At 45.0% G+C, this 25,803-nt stretch overlaps 1 protein-coding gene across 2 annotated transcripts in view; it reads left to right on the forward strand.

Annotated features, from left to right (window-relative positions):
• The window catches only part of ASTN1 (astrotactin 1), a 516,497-nt gene that overhangs the window by 376,948 nt on the left and 113,746 nt on the right, over nt 1–25,803 (forward strand). For both annotated transcript variants that reach the window (XM_066597485.1, XM_066597486.1), the window contains exons 10-11: nt 478–615; nt 1,007–1,157. In XM_066597485.1, coding sequence (XP_066453582.1) covers nt 478–615; nt 1,007–1,157 — 289 coding nt within the window. The remainder of the gene's footprint in view (nt 1–477; nt 616–1,006; nt 1,158–25,803) is intronic.

Here is a 25,803-nt window from a genome sequence, read left to right on the forward strand (position 1 = left end):
TAGTGCGATTCATCTTCCATTGCTCAACTGTCTAATGATGCCACTCCTTGCACCACTGTAGATGGTCTGATGCATCTTCTTTGAGAGAACTCTCCAAATGTTTGCAGGATGAATGCGGGGAAATATCAGCTAAAGTGTATCAGACATTGATAGAAAGTATCTTATATCATTGGGGCCAAAGGAGGCCCCACTAAGTATTAACATATGGAAATAAATACTGCTTTTGATTCTATCTCATGTGTCAGATGACTTTTGGTAGGATAGTGTAGTTACAACATCATCATGCCGAACCAGCGGTAAAGACCAGCGGGAGCACTGGAGTGGCAGTACAGGAGCAGCAGGTGAGTAATACTTATTTTGTTGTTTTCTCACATTTTTCACTTTCTGCTAGATCTTTTAATGTCCCCGACAACCCCTATAAATGCCTCTCTACTTGTGTACATTGTAACATATTTCCTTTTTTTATTTGAAACACAGATTCACTTATACGCTGGGCGAGGGTATGTGGCTTCCTCTCAGCAAGAGCTTTGTCATACCCCCTGCTGAACTTGCCATTAATCCATCTGCCAAGTGTAAAACAGACATGAGCGTTATGGAGGATGCTGTTGAGGTCAGGTGAGTGCGAGGGGATACACAAGGGAGACATAGTGTCACTGAGCAGAACCTCTCCCTGCGCTCTGATTAATGGGCCGTTGGATCCGGGACATGTTGTTCTGGTAAATACTGCCTATATATTGATGCATGCTTCACTTGCATAAACAGAGGCAGCATTTGTGACCGATGATTTGTATGTTCTCACCAACGCATCTCTCACTTTTTTGCCTCTATCTCAATCCTCCCCTTTTTCTTAATCTATTTCCCCCTCTCCCTGACCTCCCTTTTGCCCTTTGCACTGATATGCAGCCTTTTTTTCTAGCTTTCCTTGATTTGATGGATTTCCTCCCTGTCTCTTCCTATCTATCATCCTACTCCCTGCCTCCTTCCCTATTGTTTGCTTTGCCCACAGAGAGGAGCTTATGACCTCCTCCTCATTTGATAACCTTGAGATTCTGCTAGACTCCTTTGGACCAGTTCGGGATTGCTCCAAGGGGAATGGGGGCTGCAGCAAGAACTTTCGTTGTGTTTCTGACCGCAAGTTGGACTCCAGCGGCTGTGTGGTAAGTTTGGCTGTTTTTATTCATCATCAGATCAATGTAAAATTAATCTAAACCATAAAATCTATTGTAGCTCCAATTTTCGGGTCACTAAATACAATGTATCATTTGTCTCCTGTAAGTAGACATTTTTAAAGGGATTGTCTGAGATATGGAAAAACAAGGGGGTTAATGCTGGAAATATGTGTCAGGATCAGTGGATGTGGACCCACGGTGTCACTCATTGATTTGACTTTGGGCCAAAGATAGAGGCAACCCCTGAAGAAGCCCGGTCTTCATCCTTACACCCCACCAGGCTTTGCTGCGGAATCCACAGGCCATTACACTGAAAGTGGTTCCAGTAATGTGGCAGCTAATACTACAATAGACCAACGCAGTACCTGAGTGTGTGAACAGAGGCATAGTTAGATCAATCTAAGTGGAGGTAGACAGTATAACTTCAAAACAAGGGACAGTCCAGAGATATGGCACACAGAACAGGTTCAGCATGGTGCAAACAGGCCTGGAGTTGGGGCAAGCAGAAAACAGGAGAATGGTCAGTACAACAAGTCGAGATCAGGAGCAGAGAATGTAGAGGAGTCAGAAACCAAAAAGTCAGCACAAAAGAATAGTACCTGCAGCTGGACTACAAGGGCCAAAAACTTAGGCAACTACCTAAGGGGAAAGGGGTACTATTGTATTATGTCTCCACCAGAATAATGGGTGGAGACCTTGAGTGGCAGCTAAGGGCTAGGTAATGCCCCTAAAGGTCCTCATTGGCTCGGTGATGCAAGGTCCTAGTAGCGTGGGGATTCAGTTGTGCCTGGGATGGAGGCTTAGGGTTAGTTTCATTGTTAGGCTTACATAATGCAAATCGTTCCATGTTACATCCATGGGCTGCAAATGGTATTGCAGATGACTAATTAGGTTAAATAGCCTTTTAACTAGAGGCACTGCTGTATCCCACACCCATGTGATCAGTCCCAGTCAGCGCAAAGAGTAGAGTAAACTGCACAGATACGCTCGCATACACTTGTGGGAAGCCTCCCTTATTCACATGGGCATGCCCATGCTGGAGCCACAAGGTTGACAATAATAAAATCTGGACACTACAAAATGCTGACCATGTGTTGCCCATATCCCACACATCTGTCAACACATTGAAAAGACTATAACGTCCAAGAAATTAGACTAGAATAGCAGTAGGGCTCCTTCAGGCTAGGGAAGGCAATTTCGGGCCGTGATTCTCGGCTCACCATCGCACTTTCCACCATGTGAAAGCCCATTGATACGAGGCATTTTCATGTGAAAACAGCCTTGCATTGCCGGCGGGGGAATCCCTTCATCACTTTGAGGATGAAAGGATTCCCCTGCCAGTGATGAAAGGATTCCCCCACCAGCGTCACAGCTGTGCCAGATGATCACAGAGTCCTCCTATTGCTTTCAATGGGCCAGCACTGCTGCCGCTGGCCCTATTGAAAACAATGGGTGATATCGCAAAAAAAAAGTACATACTGCGATTTTTTTTCATGCAACATTGTGTGAGTAAAAACATCGCAAATGGGAATGAAACCGGTGAAAATCATTGGTTTCATAATTCAGCATTTTCACTGCTCTCGCATTGCGCAATTCTATCGCAAGGGTGAAAGCACCCTTAGAGCTGCTTCAGATTGTGCACGCTTCAGAGCCACATATTTGCGCTGTGAACAACCTTGATTTGGGCGCGTATCAGCACATAGTACTATACGTTTGGTGCGCGTGGGGCATGCTTTAAAAGGCTACTTAGCCTAGTGAGGTAAGAATGTGTTATCTTATTGTGTATCATTGCGCACCTTCCATAGACTTCTAGAGCAGGTCCAATTTTTTTGCACGTGCGAGAAATGCGCATGTAAAATACGGAAATGAGAACAAACCCATTGAAATCAATGGGTTCTATTCTCCGCGTATTGCAAGGGCAAATTTTGTGTGTGCAATTACAGGCATCCGAAGAAGCCCTTAGTAAGTGATTAAGCCCATATGGATGTTGCTTAGCTCCATGCTCACACTGCTCAACCTGTAGGGACAATTAAAGGGTAATGGAGTCTGCTGGATCTCCATGCGAGGATCAGATTGACTACAGTGTTGTCAATCAACAGCTATGAGATTGCAGGAGAGGTGGGAGATATGTTACAGCCCTGCAGTGTCTTTGGATATCATCATCCTTGAACTCCAGCTAGGTGCTATATTTGCATATTTGCATTTCAAAAAACATTTTCCTTGTTAATTAGACAACCTGAATAGTCAAGAAATAAAAGCTTCTTGTATCTCTCCGAGATCTCATTAGCGGTACATCAGATGTGCAGAGTATATCTGCATGGTGGCACAATCCTCTTCATGACGCTTATAGAATAAATCTAAATATCGTTGATCAATTTTGCACATATGGTGCATTAATTATCTTGTATTATTCCATCTGATTTTCTCCTGTATAAGGGTGGATTCAGGCGACCGTATATCGGCTCGGTTTTCACGCCAAGCCCATATAGGGTGTCCACATTTGCAGGAAGGGGAGGATGGAAGAGCCAGGAGCAGGAACTGAGCTCCCGCCCCTTCTCTGCCTCCTCTCCGCCCCTCTGCACTATTTGCAATGAAAGGAGGTGGGACGGGGCGGGGCTAAGTGGCGAGAATTAGCCCCACCCTCGTCCCACCTCTCCCCATTGCAAATAGTGCAGAGGGGCGGAGAGGAGGCAGAGAGGGGGCGGGAGCTCAGGGCACTGCTCCTGGCTCTTCCAGGCTTCTCCCCTGCAGAGAGAGACTATGTATATTGGCTGGGCGTGAAAACTGTACCGATATACGGTCGTCTGAGTCCAGCCTCGGGGGGGGGATGGAGGAGCAGGAACTGAGCTCCCGCCCCCTCTCCACCCCTTGCCACAATTTGCAATAGGAGGGGATGAGGCTAAGTCCCGTCGCTAAGCTCCGCCCCCGTCCCACCCCTCTCATTGCAAATAATGGTGAGGGGCGGGGAAGGGGCGGGAGCTCCATTTATGCTCCTGGCTCTTCCATCCTCCTCCCACTGCAGACAAGGATACGTATATCAGTTCGGCGTGAAAACCGAGCCGATATACAGTCGTCTGAATCCACCTGCAGGTTGGATTATATGCAGAGCTGCATTCACAGTTCTGTAGGATTCAGAGCTGAAATCTTCTAGAATTCCTTGTTAGCTCAATGGGACAGATTTGCTTTGCAAAATACAAGTTTTTTACGCCTATTGTGCCAGAAAACTGTTGCATTAAAATTTGCACCAAATTGCTGTGAATTTTGCCCAGACCGAGCCAACTAACAGGCGCTGGAAACGTAGACTAGAGAGTTTTGAAATTTGATAGATTTATCATTTAGCGGAGAAACGGTGATAAATCTATCGGCTTCTTCGCGCTGGCGATCGTGATATCGCCGTGTGCAAAATCGTGTTAAAATTGCGACTTTTTCCCCGTGATTTTTGAGCATCAGCGCTACTTTTTCTTACAAAAACATCGCTACCACATGTGATTTTATTGCACGTTTTTTTCCCGCGCCATTTTGCCACGATTTTTTAGTGTGAAAGTCAATAGGACTTTCTAATGTTAAAAACGCATCGCATCTCACGAAAATCGCTTGGTGATGCATTAAAAAGGAGGCTCGATAGAGAACCAGAGGAGATTTAAAAAAAACGCAGAAAGATAGGGCATTATGCGATTTTTTTGGTGAAAAGAAAATCGCAAATGTGAAGGAAACAGTTGAAAATCATCGGTTTCATAATTCTGGGTTTTCACTCACACTTGCATAGCAAGTAAATCGCACAATTTTATCGCCAGGGTGAAAGCCCACCTAAGGACGGTTTCAGATGGCCATATTTGTGTACGTCTTTGTACGTGTAGAATTTGCCTGTGCAATTCGAAGATAATAAAACCCATTGATGTCAATGAGTTCATTATCATGAACGATTCGTGCATACGCAAAAATATAGGACCTGCCCTATTTTCCTGCGTATTTGCACACCGAGGGCTCTGTAGATGTCTATGGGAGGTGCATAAATGCGCTGCACAATTTCTTGAAAAAACACACATATCTGACCTCATTAGGCTAAATAGCTTTTTAAATTACGGAAGAGGTGTGTCGAATGCACATGTGGACAGGCCCTGCGTGCGCACAAAGTACAGTACTATGCGCCGATATGCACGCAAATTAACGCTCTCTGCGCAAATATGTTGTGCAATTGTGTATACGGTCAATTGAAACTGCCATAAGGGCTCCTGCAGACGAGCGTAGGCGTACATATGCTCACGATAGCGAGGCGCTGTGAAGGGAGCGCTATCGCGGGCTATTGCGTGCATATCCGCATGTTTCACCATACTTTTCTGCATTGCCAGGCCCGTTCACATTGGCGCAGGACACACCCGAGACGTGCTTGAACATGCTGTGCAGCCAAATTAGTCCCCAGTGTTATTGATTAACACCATGAAATCTCGCTGTTCAGTGCGCGATTTTGTGCCCTGGGTTTGCAAATGCGCACAAAAATGCAGTCAGTTGCGGTGCATGCAAAACTGAACACAAAAAACGCAGAATGCGAGGAAACACATTGAAAGCAATGGGTTTTATTCTCTGGGTTTGGCGTGCGCAAAAACTCATGCAAAATCTGTAGAGGCCCTGTGGGCCATTTTACATGGGGCGACTGTCAGGCGCTTCACACAGGAGTGAGGATCACTCATTGAATGGACGCGGGCGGGACAAAATGATAGATGGACTTCTGCCTGTTTACGCAGGCTGAGCATTGTTTGATATTTATGCCTGTAGAAACTGAGCAATGAATGAATATCATTCGCCATTTAATCGCTCCGGGAATTTACACGGCCCTATCATCGTTCCTGCGAATCAGAAGAAGAGGATCAATACTTACCTGTTCCCTGCTGCTGCAATTCAGCTCTGCAATCCTGCAGCAATCCCGGTGTTTGCTGCTGCTGATGATATCACCGGAAGTCAGGTGACCGCTGTAGCCAATCAGAGGCTGTAGCCAATCATCTTCCCAAACTCCTGGCATCATAGCACTCAGGATGTGATTGCTGATGCCAAGAGAATAAGCAGTGATGTTACAGCCTCTAATTGTCTGCTGTGGTCACCTGACTTCCTGTGACATCATCTGTCACAACAATCACCAGGACCACAGCAGGAGTGCAGTGTTAAATCTCAGCAGTAAAGGATGGGTAAGTACACTGCCTTTTTCTTATTTTAGCACAATGGGCGCTAAAAGTGGCACGTTCTGCGGTAGGAGTGCCGGAGGCCAGCGGGAGGGACCCAGATGGCCCCTGCTAGATGAGTGTAAGACTCCCCCCCAAAATAAGACCGTGTGCCTCTTTTTGGGCAAAAATTAATATAGGACAGGGTCTTATTTTCGGGAAAACGCAGTAGTAATCTTCTGGAGGAAAATAGAAGTCTTCCACTGCATTATAACAGCCTAGTTTAACTATTTAGGGTGCACCTGACTAATAGAAATCTGCTCTGGAATGTATTACAGGCTTTATCTCAGGATCAGTAAAAGTCATTATAGTTTTGGAAAGTAGTGCAACTTTTTATGTAGGTTAATTCTATACGTAGCAATAAAATGGTGCTCAAAGGCGTATGCATGCTCTAGGAGGCATCAGAGTGTAGCGTATGCAAACAAGGGAGATGGAACAACACCTCTGCAGCGCTATCTATTGGAAGGCAGCATTCCTGCAAGCCAATGTTAGACTCTCTATACAAGTTTTACATGGGTTTGGAATATAGATCTCAACTGTGAGTTTGATACCTCCTATGCGTCAAAGGCAGGAGAAAAGGAGAAAGTGATGCCTTTGCCTTAGGTAAAAACATACTGCTCAATAGAAAAGCTCACTTCATGGACATTTTGCTAACAGTATAGTTGCCAACAGTCCTGGGAATTCCCTGCATAGGGTTGTAGTTTGTGAAAGTTTGCCCCAAAGTCGGCAGTTTGTTGTTGTTCTTGGCCATTTTGGTGGCAGTTCTGGGCAGACTTGTGGCAGGGCCGAAAGTTGGCAACTATGTAAGTATTTTGTTATTATAGACCATATTTTGCTATTCTAAGAATAATTCTTCCTGGAAAACCCATATAAGTCCATAGTAATTGACAAACATTTTATTACAATGAGACAAATCAACTCAAATATCACTGCCAGCAGCCATATTTACCTATATAGTAATACAAAGATACACAAGTGCAGGTATAAACACAATTTCCCAGAATGCAAACAGGCAGAGTGCTATATGGAGGAGCAGTGTACCAGTGCAAGATACTGATAAACAACTACACCGACCACATATTGGGGAAGTGGCTGCTTAGTTTAATACTTGCACATATATAAGGCATGCAAAGGGTGTCAAAGCCCACTGATACAAAGACCCACTGGTGAGCAGTCCGGACGATCCGCAATACAGAAGAAAGAAGGAAATGATAGGTACATAGGCTCACCAGCCACGGTCAGGCCTCGGTCAGACGACCGTTTTTTGCCACGATTTGCGGATCGCATGACGGATGCACATCCGCAAATCGCGTGACCGGGCCGACGATTCACCGAAAAATCTGCAGCTAGCAGCGTTTTCGGCGAAACGGACCAGACACGAGGAATCGCAGATCGCGCCTATCTGCGATTCCTTGTGTTCTATATATGCACTCAATGGGGTCGGCGGCAGCAGCGCCGACCCCATTGACAACATATACTACAAAGATCATTCTCCTCTGCCGCAGCTGTAACAGCTGTAACAGCTGTGGCAGAGAAGAACAATGTTCGCCCATTGAATTCAATGGAGCCGGCAATACAGCCAGCTCCATTGAAAGCAATGGGCTGCCAGCGAGCGCGGGATGAATTTTCGGGAAGGGCTTAAAAATATAAGCCCTTCCCTGAAAATCATCCTAAAATGTGTAAAAATAAAAAAAAATATATACTCACCTTGTCCCTGCAGCCGGAGTTCAGCCGCGGCCGGCCCCCCAGTTCTCCTGAACTGCTCTGTGTAGTATTCAGCAGGCGGGGATTTAAAATCCCCGCCTGCTGAATGGGCTGAATGGGCTGCCTCTGATTGGTCACAGCCCTCACCAATCAGAGGCAGTTCTCACTCACCTATTCATGAATTCATGAATGGGTGAGTGAGTGCTGCCTCTGATTGGCTGAGCGCAGGGACGAATCAGGGGCAGCTCTCAGCTGTCATTCAATAGCTGAGAGCTGCCCCTTATTTGCGCATCCGCAAATCGTGGCAAAAAACGGTTGTCTGACCGAGGCCTCAGGGTCGGGTTCTACTGCTGGGTTCTGAATGCAGAATCCGACCAGTTCTTGTGCAGAGGACTAAGACCGGGGGCACACACTTAACTTGTGCCTAAATTGTTGACGAAAGGCTCGGGCACAACTCTTATTGGACACCACATGGACACCTGTCATTGTTATACATATTGACGTATTTGCATGTCCTAATTCCCATCCATGATACAGACAAGAATAGGACATGCGATAAGTTTTTTCAGGCTGACCATCGGCAGTTTGTATAGCCCCATAGGCTATAATAGGGCAATGTGCTGTCCGTGAATTAATTCACTACTGTGTCGGAGGCCTAGGTACGTTTACTAGTCAACTGCATAGCCCAGTCCCGAAATTTCCCATTATAATGAAATGTACTTTCTTCTCTGGCTCTAGCAGATGCAATATAATTTATTATCTTTTCGCCTTGCAGTGATCGGTTAACTGTAACGACACAAACCGTGTAGCAGGCATCAAAATATGCGAAAAGTACGAGAACAATGTAATTGCAGGGCGGTGTGCATTCATTTTTTAGTATTTCTGAATTGAAGAAAGCCAAGAAAGTGCGATGATAACATTTAAAAGTGTTGTCTATAAGCATCATGGGAATGGGCCAAGTCAGTCCAAATATAATAGACCTAACAAGTTGCGATCTTAACCCTTTCACATCAGCAGGAAGAGGTCAGTACTATATGTCTGTACAATTTCCTGACAACCATATGACATTGGAAGGGTTAGGAACTAACAGATTTGCAAACTCTTCCGCAATCTGTGGCTTCTAATGGCTTTAATACATCACAGTCATCTGGTTCACTTAACTGGGTCATAAGGCATGCACCAGGAGTAATCGGGTATGGTGCTACATATTACACTATTTAATAGACATTAAACATCCTGACCACCTCTGTAGCCATCCTCATATGAATCATAATCACCAGACTTCTCCAAACGTTCGAACAGAAAGCAGCTCAACTTTTATTCTGAAGTAACCAAAGTTATTGTCTGACTTTATAGTCTGCGCTCGAAATATCTACTTAGTCTTTTAGGGCTGAAATGTCAGGGGAATTTAGAACTGCCTAATGGATTTTCTGTAGACGGCTTACATTCCTGTTCCATCTAAAATTGTGTTTCTACTTGTTTGCTTCGTAGCTTTTGTTCATGGAAATGTACAACTTTTTGTTTAAAAAGTTCTTGTCGAAACTTGGAAAAGTACAATTTTTGGCATTACAGAAATCATAGCATGCATAATATGTAGGACATTGACTCAAAAGCTAGGATATGTCTGCTCTGTAGACCAAGTATGACCTGTGATGATCTCATTCTCAGTTACTAGAACATAGATTTAGGGCCTCTTAAAAAGCATCGCTACAAAAGGCATGTATGTGAAGCCCATGGTTTCCAATGGGTTATTTCAGGCTACAAAACTTCTCATGGGAAAGAACCCATTGGAAACCATGAGCTTCACATATATGCAGCAAGATTTGTTGCCCGTGTGAAGGAGGCCTAAAGGGGTAATCTCATTGTAGGCCATCTATAGCATACCAAAGGTTATGTCATGAATGCTTGGTAGTTGCAGGTCCTACCTCTGTACCCTCATCTATCAGGATAAGAAAGGTCTGGTGTCCCTCATTTGCCAATGTCATACCCTTCATATACTTCATTGGAAAGGTGGCTTCCATAGGTGAGAATACCAGAAGTGAGATCTGCAGCAATCAGGCATTTATAACATATCCTGTGTATATACCAATAGGGCTCCTTCACACGGGGCAATAGGGCTCGCACTTTCGTATGCACAAAATCGCTTGTGCAAACCGCATCCAAAAAAACCCATTGGTTTCAATGGGTGGCCTCACATGGAGCATTTTTGCACCCACATTTCTGTCTGGCGAAAAAATACACAACATGATCTATTTTTGTGCGCATTTGTGAATAAGAGGCTCAATAGAAGTCTATGGGGGTGTGCACAAAATTGCGCATTTTGACTCCATAGAGAGTCATGATAGGATGACTTTGAAGTTGATAGGATGACTCTACACAGTCAAAGGACTCTGTATGAGCCCTGAAATACTAGTGATTGATACTAGTTAATCTTAGTTGTTTCACATTATAGACATTTTTCGAGTGAGTCACATGATATAAACTGGTATTAGTAATTATATGATTACCATTCATGTGAGAAGTCAGTCTGCAAAATAGTCACTTTTACACCTAAAAAATAAAAATAAACCTTGTTATTTGTATAGTACCAACTTATTCTGCAGCACTTTCAAGTCATTTTTATTTATTACCCCCCACCAAGATGGGTACTCATTTTATTGACCTTGGAAAGATAGGAGTCTGAGTCAACCTCAAGCTGGCTACCTGAACCGTGCAAAGCTTGAACTTGTAACCTTCAGGTCATGAGCAAGAGCTTAGAACTTCATTTTTGCTGCCTTAGCACTCTGCACCACACATGGCTATTATAAAACAGAATTTAAAGTCTTATCTTAAGGCCCATTTACACGGAGTGATGAGCACTCAAAAACCGCTTAAAAGCGATCATTTGAGCGATAATCGTTGCGTCTAAACATGCAGCCATCATGCACTTTTCGTGCTCTGCTAGTTGATCATTAAATAGTTCTCCGCGGGTGGTGCTGATAGCATTGTTTCCTGTTGGAGAACAAATAAGCTGAAAGCAGATAAGAGCCCTCCGGCTATTAACTGCATTCAGCTAAAGGCTTCATTTGCACGTTAATAAGCTATTAAGTAGCTGAGTAGCTACTTAATAGTTTATGCAAAACTGTCACTCAAACTGTCACTTAAGCGATTTTCGAGCGAGCCTTAAGTGTCCCAAAACCTAGCTTCTTCAAGTCTTATAAAATCATTGTATCATTTCTTCTATAATAACGTAGAGCTTTAGTTTTAGTGTGTAAAGACTCTAAAAAAGGTAAAGTTGAAAGACTAAAGCTCAATAAGTCTTGTTACTTACGTAAGTTGTCTTAACACCATCAAAATGTGTTAACTACGGAGCTGTTAAAGGGGATGGCCAGGGCTCGAAAGAAGTTTTTTTTCTTCTATGAGTACCGAAAGAGCAACACTCTTTTCTATTGGCCATTCATTTAAATGAAGCTGAGTTGCAATACTAGACACAACCGATGCCCATTAGAGATGAGCGAGTATACTCGCTAAGGCACATTACTCGAGCGAGTAGTGCCTTAGCCGAGTATCTCCCCGCTCGTCTCTGAAGATTCGGGGTCCAGCGCAGGTGACAGGTGAGTTATGGCGGGGAGCGGGGGGGAGAGAGGGAGAGAGAGATCTCCCGTCCGTTCCTCCCCGCCGCCCCCCGCCGCCCCCCGAATCTTTAGAGACAAGCGGGGAGATACTCGGCTAAGGCACTACTCGATCGAGTAATGTGCCTTAGCGAGTATACTCGCTCATCTCTAATGGCCATCAAACTCTATTAGTAATGCAGTATTAACCTCGCATAGCACATAGTCACCATATATTTACTACTATCCTACTTCTCTTGTCACAAACACAACTAAAGCCTTTCCATAAGTAGAGCTGTATTCTGTCCAGCACATCCGAGGAAGAGGCATTAGCCTTGAAGTGCATCCTGTTTGCAGTTAAGTTCATCCTTTTGACTCGGTAATCTTCTATGCATAAAAGGTTGCATCCATCCCCAGTTCTCTTGCAGTCAGTCTTCCTACTTGTAATCTCGCTCACGTTCCCTCAGCGAGGCTTCTCCCTGGGCTGGCAGAGCCTTGACAACCTTCGTTTGTTTTATCACCTATTCATGTTTCAAAGACCACACATTCCCCGTAGCTCACCGTGAGATATCGGATAGGCTTGCTTCATTTTTTTTAATCTTCCCCACTCACACATGGTATGGGTTTATGACTATGTATCTGCTGTAGACTTGATGGGGAATGTCTCGTGAATGTGATCTTAGCTTCAGTAATAAGATGTAAGTATGTAGAAGAAAAATCATATGTTTATTCCTCGTTACGCTGTAGCAATTCTTATATTATTTTTTTCAAACGTCCCTGAGGGCGGCCATATTGTAGAAATAACCTTCCTAGGGTGTCTGCACTTTATGGCAGCTGCAATGAATGTGAGTCTATTGATGGAGACAGCGCTTAGATTAAAGTCTGCAAGAAGTGAAGTTCTCTTCCAATCAGAGAGCAGGGCAGATGCATATTAAGCCTCATCCAGTGGCGTAACTATAGGGGATGCAACCGGAGCCTTAGGGGGCCCATAAGGCCTCTCTGCTCCATATAGGGAGCCCAGTACTATGAGTAAAGCATTATAGTTGGGGGCCCTGTTACAGGTTTTGCATTGGGGCCCAAAAGCTTCAAGTTGCGCCTCTGTGTTAAGGGGTTAACAGAAGTTTGGGAGCCCCAAGAAACACTTTTGCTCCCCGGGCCATGAGCCTTTAGCTACGTCCCTGGCTTCATCCATGCGTAAAGAAGACTGTATAAAGTAGTGTTAGGGTGCTTTTACCCCGGACCACATGTTGGGCATAGACCCCCGATAGGTCATCCCAGCGATGGTCATTCCCTAGAGTTGGAGTGTGCCAGAGATTGTTTCGGCCCACCCACCTCCATTCACAGTAAGGGCGGCTTCAGATGACCGTATGTACAGTTGCTCACACTTTAGCGCAACGTTTTTGCGCAGTGGACAAGGTTTGTATGGGTAGATTTGCACGTGTATCAGTGTAAGGTACTGTAATTTGTGCGCGCACAGGACTTGTTCACATGCACACGTCACACCGCACTGTGAATTAAAAGGCTATTTAGCCTAATGAGGTCCAGATGTGTTCTTTTTTTCCCCCACAGAATTGCGCAGTGTATTGCGCAATTACACACATATAGACTTCTATGGGGCTCTTGGTGTGCAAATACGGAGGAAGATAGAATAGGTCCTATTTTTTTTCGCATGTGCGAAATGCACACGTAAAATACAGAAATGAGAACAAACACACTGAAATCAATGGGTTCTATTCTCTGCTTATTGCGTGGGCAAATTTTCTGCCCGCAAAGACAGTTGTCTGAAGGAGCCCTAAACAGGCAGTCTTTCATAGATTAATGACTGCCTGTTCACATGGGCCAATCTGTTGTTCAGTTTTTACACATGCAGAAACTAAACGACGAACAAATGTATTCGGCATTCAGCCATGGGTGCATTCGGACTGAATGATACTCATTCAGATTTATGCTGATCGTGGGAATCTGAGCGATTTCTCAGCCCATGTAAAAAGCCGTTACTTTCCTGCCTAAGGCCTCCTTCACAGGAGCGTGACGTAATCACGCTTGTGAGAGAGTGACATAGTTGAGCTCCATATGGAGCCCAAGCACGTCTTACCATGACCGTTCCTGCGCAGGTGAACATCCTTTTCTGCGGCCTTGTTCACATTGGCACGAGAGACATCCACGCCATGTTTGAACAGGCGGGGCATTCTAATGAGCAGGCGGACCAGACTCCTATGGGAGCTGGGGGGAAAAAAAAGCAGCATCCAACGCTGCGAAAAACTTACAGGTGCCTCTATGTAGGCATAGGAAGTAGAGATGAGCGAGTATACTCGGAATGGCACATTACTCGAGCGAGTAGTGCCTTAGCCGAGTATCTCCCCGCTCGTCTCTAAAGATTCAGGGGCCGGCGCGGGTGACAGGTGAGTTGCGGCGGGGAGCGTGGGGGAGAGAGGGAGAGAGATCTCTCCTCTGTTCCTCCCCGCTCTCCCCCGCCGCTCCCCGAATCTTTAGAGACGAGCGGGGAGATACTCAGCTAAGGCACTACTCACTCAAGTAATGTGCCTTACCGAATATACTCGCTCATCTCTAATAGGAAGTCATTCCGAGGATTTTTGCGGAGCGAGGGCTTTCACACGGTCGTATGAATAGACGGGAAAATGCTAATTAAGCACTGGACTTGAATGCGGAAAATTGCCCATTCATGCTTACTTACGGCACAGACGAGAGAACGCAAAAACGCATACGCTCGCATGAAAGAGCCCTGAGGCTGTGATTGAGCAGCAGAAAACATCCCCTAAAATGGTATCTGCAGAATGAAAACCTGATTTCGGTAATATTTCATTTTCTGTTGATACATTCCCTTTAAAATAGAAATTGTATTTTTCAATTATTTAATTTGGTGTTTTAATTTCCAAAGTGCTTTTTGTATTACTTTAATTTTTTTCTTAAATGACTGATGAGAGAATAAATCTTAATTAAATGTGACACTTTAGTACGTTTGAAACATTATGTCTTGTGAGAAAAGTGTGAATAGAAAGTATCAGCTGAATTACAACTTGAGAGTACAAAATATTCTGCAGAACTCGTAGATGACACGGTGGGGGATGGTGGGGGACGGGGGCGGGGGGGGGGGGGGGTATCCAGAGTGTGTCATTACTTACTTTTACATCTCAGGGCTAGAGAAGACTGGTGCATGCGCAATACGCTGGTCGCTACGGAGTGTATCTGCACATGCACCAGTCTTTTTTAGTTGTTTTTTACTATTAGGCCTCCGTACTATTGCGCACAAGTTTGAAAGATAAAAGCAGAAGAGAGGTCCTGTTTAGAGATGAGCGAGCATACTCGCTAAGGCAAATTACTGGAGCGAGTAGTGCCTCATGCGAGTACCTGCCCGCTCGTCTCAAAAGATTCGGGTGCTGGGGGGGGAGCGGCGGGGAAGAGCGGGGAGGAACAGGGGGGGGGAGATCTCTCTCTCATTCCCCCCCCCCCCCCCCCCGCAACTCACCGGTCTCCCCCACCGGCACCCGAATCTTTAGAGACGAGCGGGCAGGTACTCGCATAAGGCACTACTCGCTCGAGTAATTTGCCTTAGCGAGTACGCTCGCTCACCTCTAGTCCTGTTCTATCGTTCTCGCATGTTGAAAAACGATCTGCGAAAAAGATAGCGCAAGTTACCTTTTCTCACCCGTACCACTGACACGCGAGAATCCCGCTTGAAACCAATGGTTGCGTTCTGTCCCATTTGGTGGCCTCGATTTTTACGGCTGCAAACTGGGGCAAAATCTCGACCAACTGTTTAAGCCCTTATTGGGGCCTTCTGAAATGTGGTTTTCATATGAGCAGAACTTTGTGGTTGAGCGCAGAACCCGCTGCGTAATGTAAATGTCGCCACTTCTATAGATACTATCTCTAGAAAGACAATCTGTTTAAGATGACTGTATGCCCAAAAGCGCTTGCAGCAGCGCAACACATTTGCGCATAAACGAAGTTGAAGGAAATGCATTTGTGCGCGTGTCTGTGCACATTCCTCCACTTTTTGCCCACGCAGGGCCAGTTCACACACTCCCCCTTTCCGTGGATTAAAAGGCTAATTAGCCTAAGGAAGTCCAGATGTGTTCTTTCCCAGTGCTTTGTGCAGTGTTTCACACTTCCCCTTGCGTATTTGTGCACTTCCCATAGACTTCTATGGGTCCTTTGCTGCGCAATACGCAGGAAAGTAGAGCAGGTCCTACTTTTATCTGTGCGCGCTCATGAGAATGAACCCATTGAAATCAATGGGTTTTATTCAGTTTTTAGCACAGAAAGATTTTGCGTGCGCAAGTATCCGCACAAACACGGTCGTGTGAAGAAACCCTTAAAGTGGGTCAATGCATAGGTGTTCAGACATTATTTCAGTATAGGTACACATACCTTGATATGACATGATGTCATTTACATATTGCATTTACTCAGCTGACCAAACACCACATATGAAATAATACCAAGTTTGATGAATCACTTAAAGGGCTCAGTCACACGAGCGTCGATCCGCGCGTATTCCCGCGTGGAAAAACGTCCGCGCCACGTGTGGACGAAAATTCGCATGACCAGGTCCATTGCCAGCCATATGTTCTTCCTCTGGCAGGTGCGGATTTCCATCTGCTGTGCGGGCGTTTTTCCCGCACAGAAATAAGCGCGGATCACCGCACGTGCTCATGTGTGCCACTGTGCCATTTAATTGAATGAGACCACCAGAGATAGCAGAGTTCAAGTGCTTGGCAGTCTCTGGCTGTATCACTGAAGTGAATGGGACCTCTGGAGATTGCCAAGCACTTGGACTGGGCGATCTCTGGCAGTTCCTGGGAGTCTTGTGTACCATAAAGTGTTAAGGCAGCAAAAATGCAGTCCTAAACTCTTGTTCACAACCTGAATGTTGTGAGTTGAATCCCTGCTTGGTTCAGGTAGCCGGCTCAAGGTTGACTCAGTCTTCCATCCTTCTGAAGTAGGTAAAACACGTTGGGGGTAATAAATAGAATTACCTGAAAGCACTGTGAAATAAGTTGGTGCTATAAAAATAAGATTTTTTTTTATTTAGTGAATGGCGCGGTGACACGCATGCATTGCCTCCACTCTCAATATTCAGGGTTCTACCAAGGGGCAATATCTCTGGATCGGTGGGGGTCTCAATTGGTCAGACTCCGTCGATCTGAAAGTGATCAACTTGCCGAGATGGAAATATCCCTTTAACCCTTTCCAATCCAATTTGTATCCGGGTTTTTCTAGGGGGCTTACTCTCTTTCTGCCATTATACAACGGTGCAGTACTGCATGAGGTGACACGTTGGATAGACTCCGACAGCAGAGAGGCTGGCAATATTCAGTAAGAGAACCCCAATGGACGTCTTCCAACATCAGAGCTGTACAGCCTTAAATCATAATGTCTTCAGAGGTCAGACAGTGGATTGGAAAGGGTTAATATTGAATACTTTATTGATGAAGTTTGACCAGTCATTAGAAGAAGGGAAATGGCATGACCCGTGTTCCATGCACAGATGTGTAAAGGGGAGGGGAGGAGAGGACTGTTGGAATATACCATGAAGGGACCTTTCCTTTTAGTCAAAGGGCCCTTTCATACACAAACACTGAACAAAGAGCAAGTCGTTAGCATTTGACCAACTTTTGTTTACTTGCACAGAGGATGAGCTACATTTCTGTTCACAATTTTGCTAGTTTAAGCCCTCATAAGGGCCGGTTTACTTGGGCCATTTTCTTGTGCGAGTTTTGTGAGTTGCGAGATGCACGGGAATAGAACCTATTGTTTCCAATGGGTCTATTTACATGAGCAGTTTTCCTTTCGCAGTGACGTAGCGAGACGGAGAAATTGCAACATGTCCTATTTTTCTACGAGATTACAGAAAACTCACTTAATATTTCCTATGGGAACAAATCACACTGCGCCCGCATCTACATGCCAGTTTCACGCGAATATGGTTTTATCATTTTCGCATTGTAAAAAGGTGCGATTTTTCATGTGAAAATTGCGCGTCCAGTGATGTGATGCAATGTGATTTTCCTGCATATCACATGATACTTAAATAGAAAATCAAATTTTTCTAGGCGCAGTATCGGTCTCTCAAACCAATATCACGTTTGCCGTGTAAATACGGCCCTAGGCCTCTTTCAGATGAGCGTATATCGGCCGCCGTTTTCACGATCGGCCAATATACACTACTATCTGATGCATTGGATTCCAATGCATCAGATCACATGACCGTATTCCTGCAGTGTGTAAAGCGCCCAGCTGGGCCAATATAGCGCCCAGTGCTTTCACGCCAGCCCGCAAAGATAGTCCTGGAACTATCTTTTGGACCGGAATATGTTGTCTGCTGCATGGGCTCCTACGGGAGCCGATGGCAGCGGCCGGAGGTGGGAGGGAGTTTAGCAGCGTGACCGCTAAACACCCTCCCTCTTTTCTCCTCCTCTTTTCTCCCCTCTGGCTGTTTGCAATGGGAGGGGGCAGGACGGTGGCAGAGCTAAGCTCCGCCCGTCTTGCCCCCTCACATTCCTGGCTGCATGCAAGGGGCGGGAGGAGGCAGGAGCCTAGCTCTGCCCAGCCCCACCCCCTCGCATTGCACACAGCCGGACGGGAAGAGAAAGGTGGCCCAACAGCATTGCGGGCTCGGCGTGTATGCGCCGGGGCCTGTGTCATCTAATGGACGCACAAACATTAAAACAAACAAACATTAATGTGTTTTAACTGCTCCGGCGGGCGCAAGTAAAAATGCCTACGGTCGTGTGACAGAACCCTTAGTCTGTTGGTCGGACTGAAAAACCATGACTTGTCTAAGAATAACTGAATGTCTGTTTACACGACTCGATTAATGATCATTTTGGTATCAGCCTAAAATGAACAAAATGATCATCCATCGCTTGATCACTGCATGTGCTTACAACACAAAAATAATTCAGAGTTTTGCTTCATTTAACGATTTTCCACATGATAATAGTCACTTGCAAGAGGCCTTAACTAGCGTATTATTTCCTCTCTGAAGATGAGGGAAAAGTATGACAACTACACCGAACGCATTTCTGGTTCAGAAAACTTAACGCTACTCATGTCCTTGGAGTAGTTGGAATGTCAGAGCAAGTTGAATATCTTTACAACGCCAATCAAACACTAACTTTTATCATTAGAGGTGAGCAACTATTTCAAAAGTTTGGTTCCTCCGGTTAGCCGAATTTGGGCAAAAAGGTCGTTTCAGTCTGAATTGGTCCAAAATGAACCCAATCTGCAACTATACCACTAAAACTGGTGTATAATACCGTCTAAGAGCCATAAAAGGTCGGTATAATACTCTTAGGTCACCTAGGAGTAAATCAAAGTACATTTGAGCTGTTTTTAAGGCAAAGCTACGTCGACGTGTATGGCTATGGGTAAACGGATGGTACCCGCTGGTAACTAAAAGTTTGTTTAAAAACACAGTGCACTAGCAGATTAGTTATACTTTGTGCAAGCTTAAAAAAAAGGTTCAAAAATTAGCAGCCTGCCAGTGTTTATACATACACAGCGGTAATGAAAGAAGCAATGGCTTTTTCCAAGAGGTCCAAAAATTATCCCTTTTTTGGGCGTAGGAATATGTTTTGGGCCTGAACAGTGAAGATGAAGCAATGGCTTTTAACAAGCTATCAAAAGGTTATCCCATTTTGGGGAGCAGTAACAGGATTGCTAAAAAAAATTAGCTCTTTTTTGGGATCATTTGGATGATCTGTTCTTTGATTGTGTAGGCCTAGTAGTCGCATTAGCAGGACTGGTGATAGAAGTAGCTGCATCAGCACAGTATTAAACAATGGACAGGACCGGAGATTTGTGTCTGTGTAAGCATACTAGTAATGAGCGGCTGCAAGTGTGGTAGACTGGTGGTAGTAGCGAGTTGACAGCAGGAGTGTTGGTGATAGCAGTAGCTTGTCGAAAGCAGCAATAGCAGATCTAATCACTGGGATAGAGGCTTTTTCCTCATGGATCCATGGCTGATTCATTTTCACAAATGTGAGTTTTTCCAAGCAATCTAATTCGCTTAGGAGGGGCGAAACAACCTGCCCCGCTGAATACACTCCTTGATGCTACAATGGAGAGTGGATAAGATAGTATTATAGATTATGGCAAACTGGACCAGGTCTTGCAATGTTTCATTCTGCTGGCCCAGAAGTCCACGGGGTCTGGGCCCAGGCTATCTGCTGAAGAAAGAGCACAGTCCAGGTACGACTGAACCTAGTTGTTCAGGTGGTGGTAATGGTGATCCCTTTGGTGATGATGATGTGTGTCTGGTCACCATATTGGATATAAAAGAGTTGTCATCATGATCTCCAAACTAAATAGACTGCTGCTACTATATGTTGGAGTGATAGCGCTGGCAGAGGTAGTGGAACATTGACTCAGGTGGAGCAGAGAGTAGACTTCTAGTTAGACATGCTCGCGTCAGATGTCATTTGAAATCTGTGACAAGCTGACTGTATAGCTTCTCTTGATAATAAGCCAATTTTGCCTCCCTCTCAGAGGGCAGAAAACAATTCCTCATTTTGGTTTTATACCAAAGCATCTAAAATTGCAACTATCCAGTGGTCATCTCTTTGCTTCATATCAGTGTGCAAGCAACAAAGCATGCAGATTGCCCTCCTCTCCAGTGATTCCGTGGGCCTGATTGGTTCCAACTTCACCCCTTAGCTGGGAGAGCTGTTTGAAGAGCATTATGAGCCACACTGAGGTTATGTGATCTATCCTCCCTCCCCTTTCTGCCATTTTAATAGGTTTGACCTAAATGAACTGCCTAAATTTCGGATTCACACCAAACTGAACTTTTAACAAGGTGCATGCCGAAACAGAGTTCGACTGTTGTGGGTCACTTAACACTATTTATAATACTATCCATTTAGCCCCATGTGTAAGGGCTTAGTCACACATGCGTTTATTGCCGCGATTTGCGCATGCGCATGCGTCCGGCGACTTTTTAAAACCATTGCTTTGCAATGGTATCGGACACATGAGCGCTTTTTATGCGCTCGTCCGATAAATTAGAGAACAGAAATCGCAGATCGCACCTATCTGCGATCTGCGATTCCTGTTCTCTTCTCTATATGCGCTCAACGGGGCCGGCGGCAGCAGCGCCGACCCCATTGAGAACATATAGAAGACAAATCATTCTTCTCTGCCACAGCTGGAACAGCTGTGACAGAGAAGAACGATGTTTGCCCATTGAATTCAATGGAGCGGCAATACAGCCGCTCCATTGAAAGCAATGGGCTGCCGGCGTGCGCGGGGTTAATTGTCGGGAAGGGGTTAAATATATAACCCCTTACCTGCAATGCATCCTTAAATGTGAAAAAATAAAAAAAAAGGATGTTCTCACCTGCTCCCGGCAGCTGGAGATCCCGGCGGTCGGCCTGCAGTGGGTGTGAAGGAGGTGTGACTCAGGCTTGCCCCTGATTGGCTCAGCCTGAGCCAATCAGAGGCTGAGCTCAGTCACACCCATTCATGAATTCATGAATGGGTGTGACTGAGACTTGCTTCTGATTGGCTCAGCGCTGAGCCAATCAGGGGCAAGCCTGAGTCACACCTCCTTCACACCCACTGCAGGCCGACCGCCGGGATCTCCAGCTGCCGGGAGCAGGTGAGTACATCCTTTTTTTTTATTTTTTCACATTTAAGGATGCATTGCAGGTAAGGGGTTATATATTTAACCCCTTCCCGACAATTAACCACGCGCACGCCCGCAGCGCTTGCATTCAATGGAGCCGCTGTATTGCCGGCTCCATTGAATGCAATGCGCTGGACAGCTCCGGCCCGTTTCTAATGAAACGCGGCTAGGAGCAGATTTTCGGGCGATTTTTGGGCCGATTTTTCGGCGCCGGTCACGCGATTTGCGCATGCGCATCCGTCATGCGATGCGCAAATCGCGTGAAAAAACGCCCGTGTGACTAAGGCCTAAGAATGTAACTAAATTAAAAACAAAATGTGATTGTTCCCAGCAAGAGAAACCAAGTCATCTTGTAGAAATGATACCTTTTAATGGCTAACAAAATTACATGATGTTAGAGTGAGCTTTCAAACCTACTCAGGATTCTTCCTCAGACATAATGAAATAGATGTGAAAATAAATAAATCTTGGTATTTGTATAGCACCAACTTATTCCGCAGCGCTTACAGGTAATTATTACCGCCCACCAAGCTGGGTACTCATTTTACTGACCTCGGAAGGATGGAAGGCTGAGTCAACCTTGAGCTGGCTACCTGAATCATGCAGGGATTGAACTTGCAACCTTCAGGTTGTAGGTAAGAGCTTACACTCTGCGCCACACGAGGCATAATATATGTATACATATATATGACAAGACACAGACGTGGATGTGATTAATTTGCACTAAAAAGAATACCAGAACAAGATGAGCAGAGAAATAAATACTAAATAGTCCATTGAAAAAGATGTGAAAGCTTTATGGTCTCTGAATTAGTGGTGGTGGGGGGGGGGGGGGGGGGGGAACAGGCCAGAGTGTTATCTCTGCTATAGATGCCTCATACTACCCATTCACACATGAATCCTCTTGAAGAATTTTGGCCTCTGTTGAAAGTGTCAAAAGTTGGTAGACGTTTGTATTCCCAAACTCTTCTATGGCTTTGTGATTTGAAATTACCTTTTAATATGGTAACTTTCACGTGTTCTATGTTGTGTCCGTGACTAGAAAAGTGCCTTGCCACAGGTAACTCTGTCTTTCTCTCTTTAATTGTGTGACAATGCAATCTCATCCTTGCTCTAAGTTTTTTTCCTCTTTCTCCAACATAAAGACCCCCAACAGGACATTTACTGCACATGATCAGGTACACAACATCAGACATGGAACATGTGAATATCATAGGCATCTTATAGTCCTGCTGTGTGTTGGGGATCCGTATCCTGTCTGCAGTCAGTACATGTGAGCAGCTCTTACAGCTCCTTACATGGCAGGGATACGTTCCTTTTGTGTGTCAGAGGGCAATGCACTCCTGATTATAAAGTTCCTCAAATTTGGAGGTTGCCTGTAACACAGAAGCGGAGGGTCCGGGAATATGGTGTTTAGATGGTCATCCTTGTGTAGAGTATGATGCAGTTTCCTTGCAGTTTTCCTTTGTACCTCCAGCTGTGAATTGTAGGTCACTACTAGAGGTACACAACTGTTGCCTTCCTTCTCTGTATATTGGAGTCGTTGATTTCTGGGTATCCCGGTGGCTCAAATAAAAACACAAATAATAAACCATAATCCCACATAATACTGTTAGGATGCTTCAGAATTAAATCCCTGGTCTGTAAATTCTGTGTTCCAGAAAGACACGTAACAGAAAGATCAAACTAAAAATTACCTAGAACTCAAAATAACCTTTTGATACAAATTACCGATGTGACATATGCTTGCCTCCGTAAATAAGGATATTCAACAGTCATCACGGACCATCCACCAGGTAAAATGTAGCACCTGGTGCTCTGCGTTCCACCGGCGGATAGGGAGGAGGGGGACTTGTGATCACACGTCCCCTTATTTAGTATGTAACACCTCGCTGCACCTGCTCCATCAAATACAGGCAAATGCAGAAAGAAAAAGTGTCAGTGGTATTTTGTTCCCCTCGGAGGGGACCAGATCTGTTAACAAGAGAAGCTGAATCACAAGCAGACTGTGATTGTGAAAGAGAGAACAGGATAACAGGGGAAGGGAGGTGAGAATGAGTATTGTAAGAAAGACGCCAGGAGAGAAGAGAAGTGTATATTTAGAAATGAAGGGTTGCGTGGCAGGCAAATAGAAAAAAGCTCAGCGTGCAACTTTCAAATGGTAGCGAAAAAAAAAAAAATGCGAGCGAAATAAAAGTCAGGTGCAGGGAGGAATGAAAAGCAAGAATCACACGTTTAGAGCAATGAAACATGCATTCAGCTTTTATTTAGCTGGGATATATCAATCAATAGGTATTATAGACGCGGCGCCGTATGAACTACTTGTTTTTTGTTTTGTTTTTTTTTGTTAAACTAGTTCTCACCTAACAATTTAACATAATACAGATTGTACGAGGCCGCAGAACAACGCTGATTGAAAGTTGGCAAATAGTATGTCCCTATTAGAGATGAGCGAGCACCCAAATGCTCGGGTCCGCGTTATTCGAGTCGAGCTTTTCGTAAAATTCGAGAGCTCTACTCGAGTAACGAACCCCATTGACTACAATGGAAGACTCGAGCATTTTTGTATGTGGAACGCCGGGTGCCGAGCTTTTGTTTTGTTTTTCCTTGGTTCGTGTTTCTCTCTCTCATTCTCTCTTTCTCTCTCTATTTCTCTCTCTATTTCTCTCTCTTTCTCTGTCTCCTTCTCTCTCTCTCTCCTTCTCTCTCTCCCCTCTTTCTCTCCCTCTCTCCTTCTCTCTTTCTCTCTCTCTCCTTCTCTCTTTCTCTCTCTCTCTCCTTCTCTCTTTCTCTCTCTCTCCCTCCTTCTCTCTCTCCTTCTCTCTATCTCTCTCTCCTTCTCTCTCTCTCCTTCTCTCTCTCTCCTTCTCTCTTTCTCTCTCTCTTTCTCTCCCTCTCTCCTTCTCTCTTTCTCTCTCTCTCCTTCTCTCTCTCTCTCCTTCTCTCTTTCTCTCTCTCTCTCCCTCCTTCTCTCTCCCTCCTTCTCTCTCTCTCCTTCTTTCTCTCTCTTTCTCTCCTTCTCTCTCTCTCTCTCTCTCTCCCCCAAATGACGCGCGCTGTGTCGCGTTGGGGAGGGGCGAAAACAGGCACGTCACTGCAGGGAGGAGCCAAAAGCCGGGGCTATTTGATGCCCTTTCGAGTAACGAGCACCATCGAGTACGCTAATGCTCGAACGAGCATCAAGCTTGCCAGAGTACGTTCGCTCAACTCTAGTCCCTATTTTTCTCACAGGTTTAGGCCTCATTCACACGAGCGCTTTTAACGCTATTTTGCCGCGATAAAACGTCACCCAAAAATCGCTACTCTATGAAGCATTGTTTTCCAATGATGATTACATGGATGATTTTCAGGCGTGTAAAAAAATTGTACTGTTCAAATGGCAAGTGGACGACCGTTTTCAGTCTCCGATTTTTGACGCTACGTCAAAAGATAGGTCTTCTTGACCTATCTGGACCACTATTGCTGGAGGCTCCCATAGACTCTTATGGGAGCTGGAAAAAAAGGGAAAGAAGACAGCTGGCTCTATATATTTAAGCAGTAGAAGTCATTATTAGGATTTCTGCCGACCAATGGAATTCTGCGCTGCAGCGGTTTTTTCATGCGATATGCCGTTTGAATGGACGAGAAAATGCTAATTAATTTTGGGGCTTGATCGCGGCTATTCTTCATTATTGCAATTTTCGGCCACGTGTGGCCAGGGTGAAAACGCACACGCTTGTGTAAATGAGGCCTCAGGCCAGTTTCAGACGGCCATATGCTTAACTATACTCGCTGGAATGGAGCATAGTTGCGTCTGAACAAGGTTTTTTTTTTCTCGACGGCCATTCAAACTCAGCTACAGCGCAGGAGTTTGGAATAAGTAGTGGAAAGATAGCTCCTGCCCGATCTTTCCCTCACATAGTTAATGCTATGTGCAGGAAAGATAGGGCAAGTCCTATCTTTTCTTGCCTGTTAATTATATGGAGGCGGATCCCAATAGTGAAAACGAAACCATTGAAATGAACTGAAATCAGTGGTTTTCTTTTGTCCCGTTATGCGGCTGTGATTATCACAGCGCAGTAAAACACATTCATATGTTTAAGCCCTCAGTCATACTACAAGATCTGAGAGATGTCTCATTAGCAAAATACTTTAAGAGTAGAGATGAGCGAGCGTACTCGCTAAGGCACATTACTCGAGCGAGTAGTGCCTTAGCTGAGTATCTCCCCGCTCGTCTCTAAAGATTCGGGGGCCGGCGCCGGTGACAGGTGAGTTGCGGCGGGGAGAGAGGGAGAGAGAAATCTCCCCTCTGTTCCTGGCACTACTCGCTCGAGTAATGTGCCTTAGCGAGTATACTCGTTCTTCTCTATTTAAGACCAAAGATTTTTTATTTATTTTTTTTTGTCTTCGTCTTCCAAGAGTCATCATTTATTTTATTTTTCCTTCCACATAGCTATCTGAGGACTTTTTTAGTGTGTAATGAGTTTTATTTTTTA

Source organism: Eleutherodactylus coqui, chromosome 3, assembly GCF_035609145.1.
Source record: "Eleutherodactylus coqui strain aEleCoq1 chromosome 3, aEleCoq1.hap1, whole genome shotgun sequence".
Classification (NCBI taxonomy): domain Eukaryota; kingdom Metazoa; phylum Chordata; class Amphibia; order Anura; family Eleutherodactylidae; genus Eleutherodactylus; species Eleutherodactylus coqui.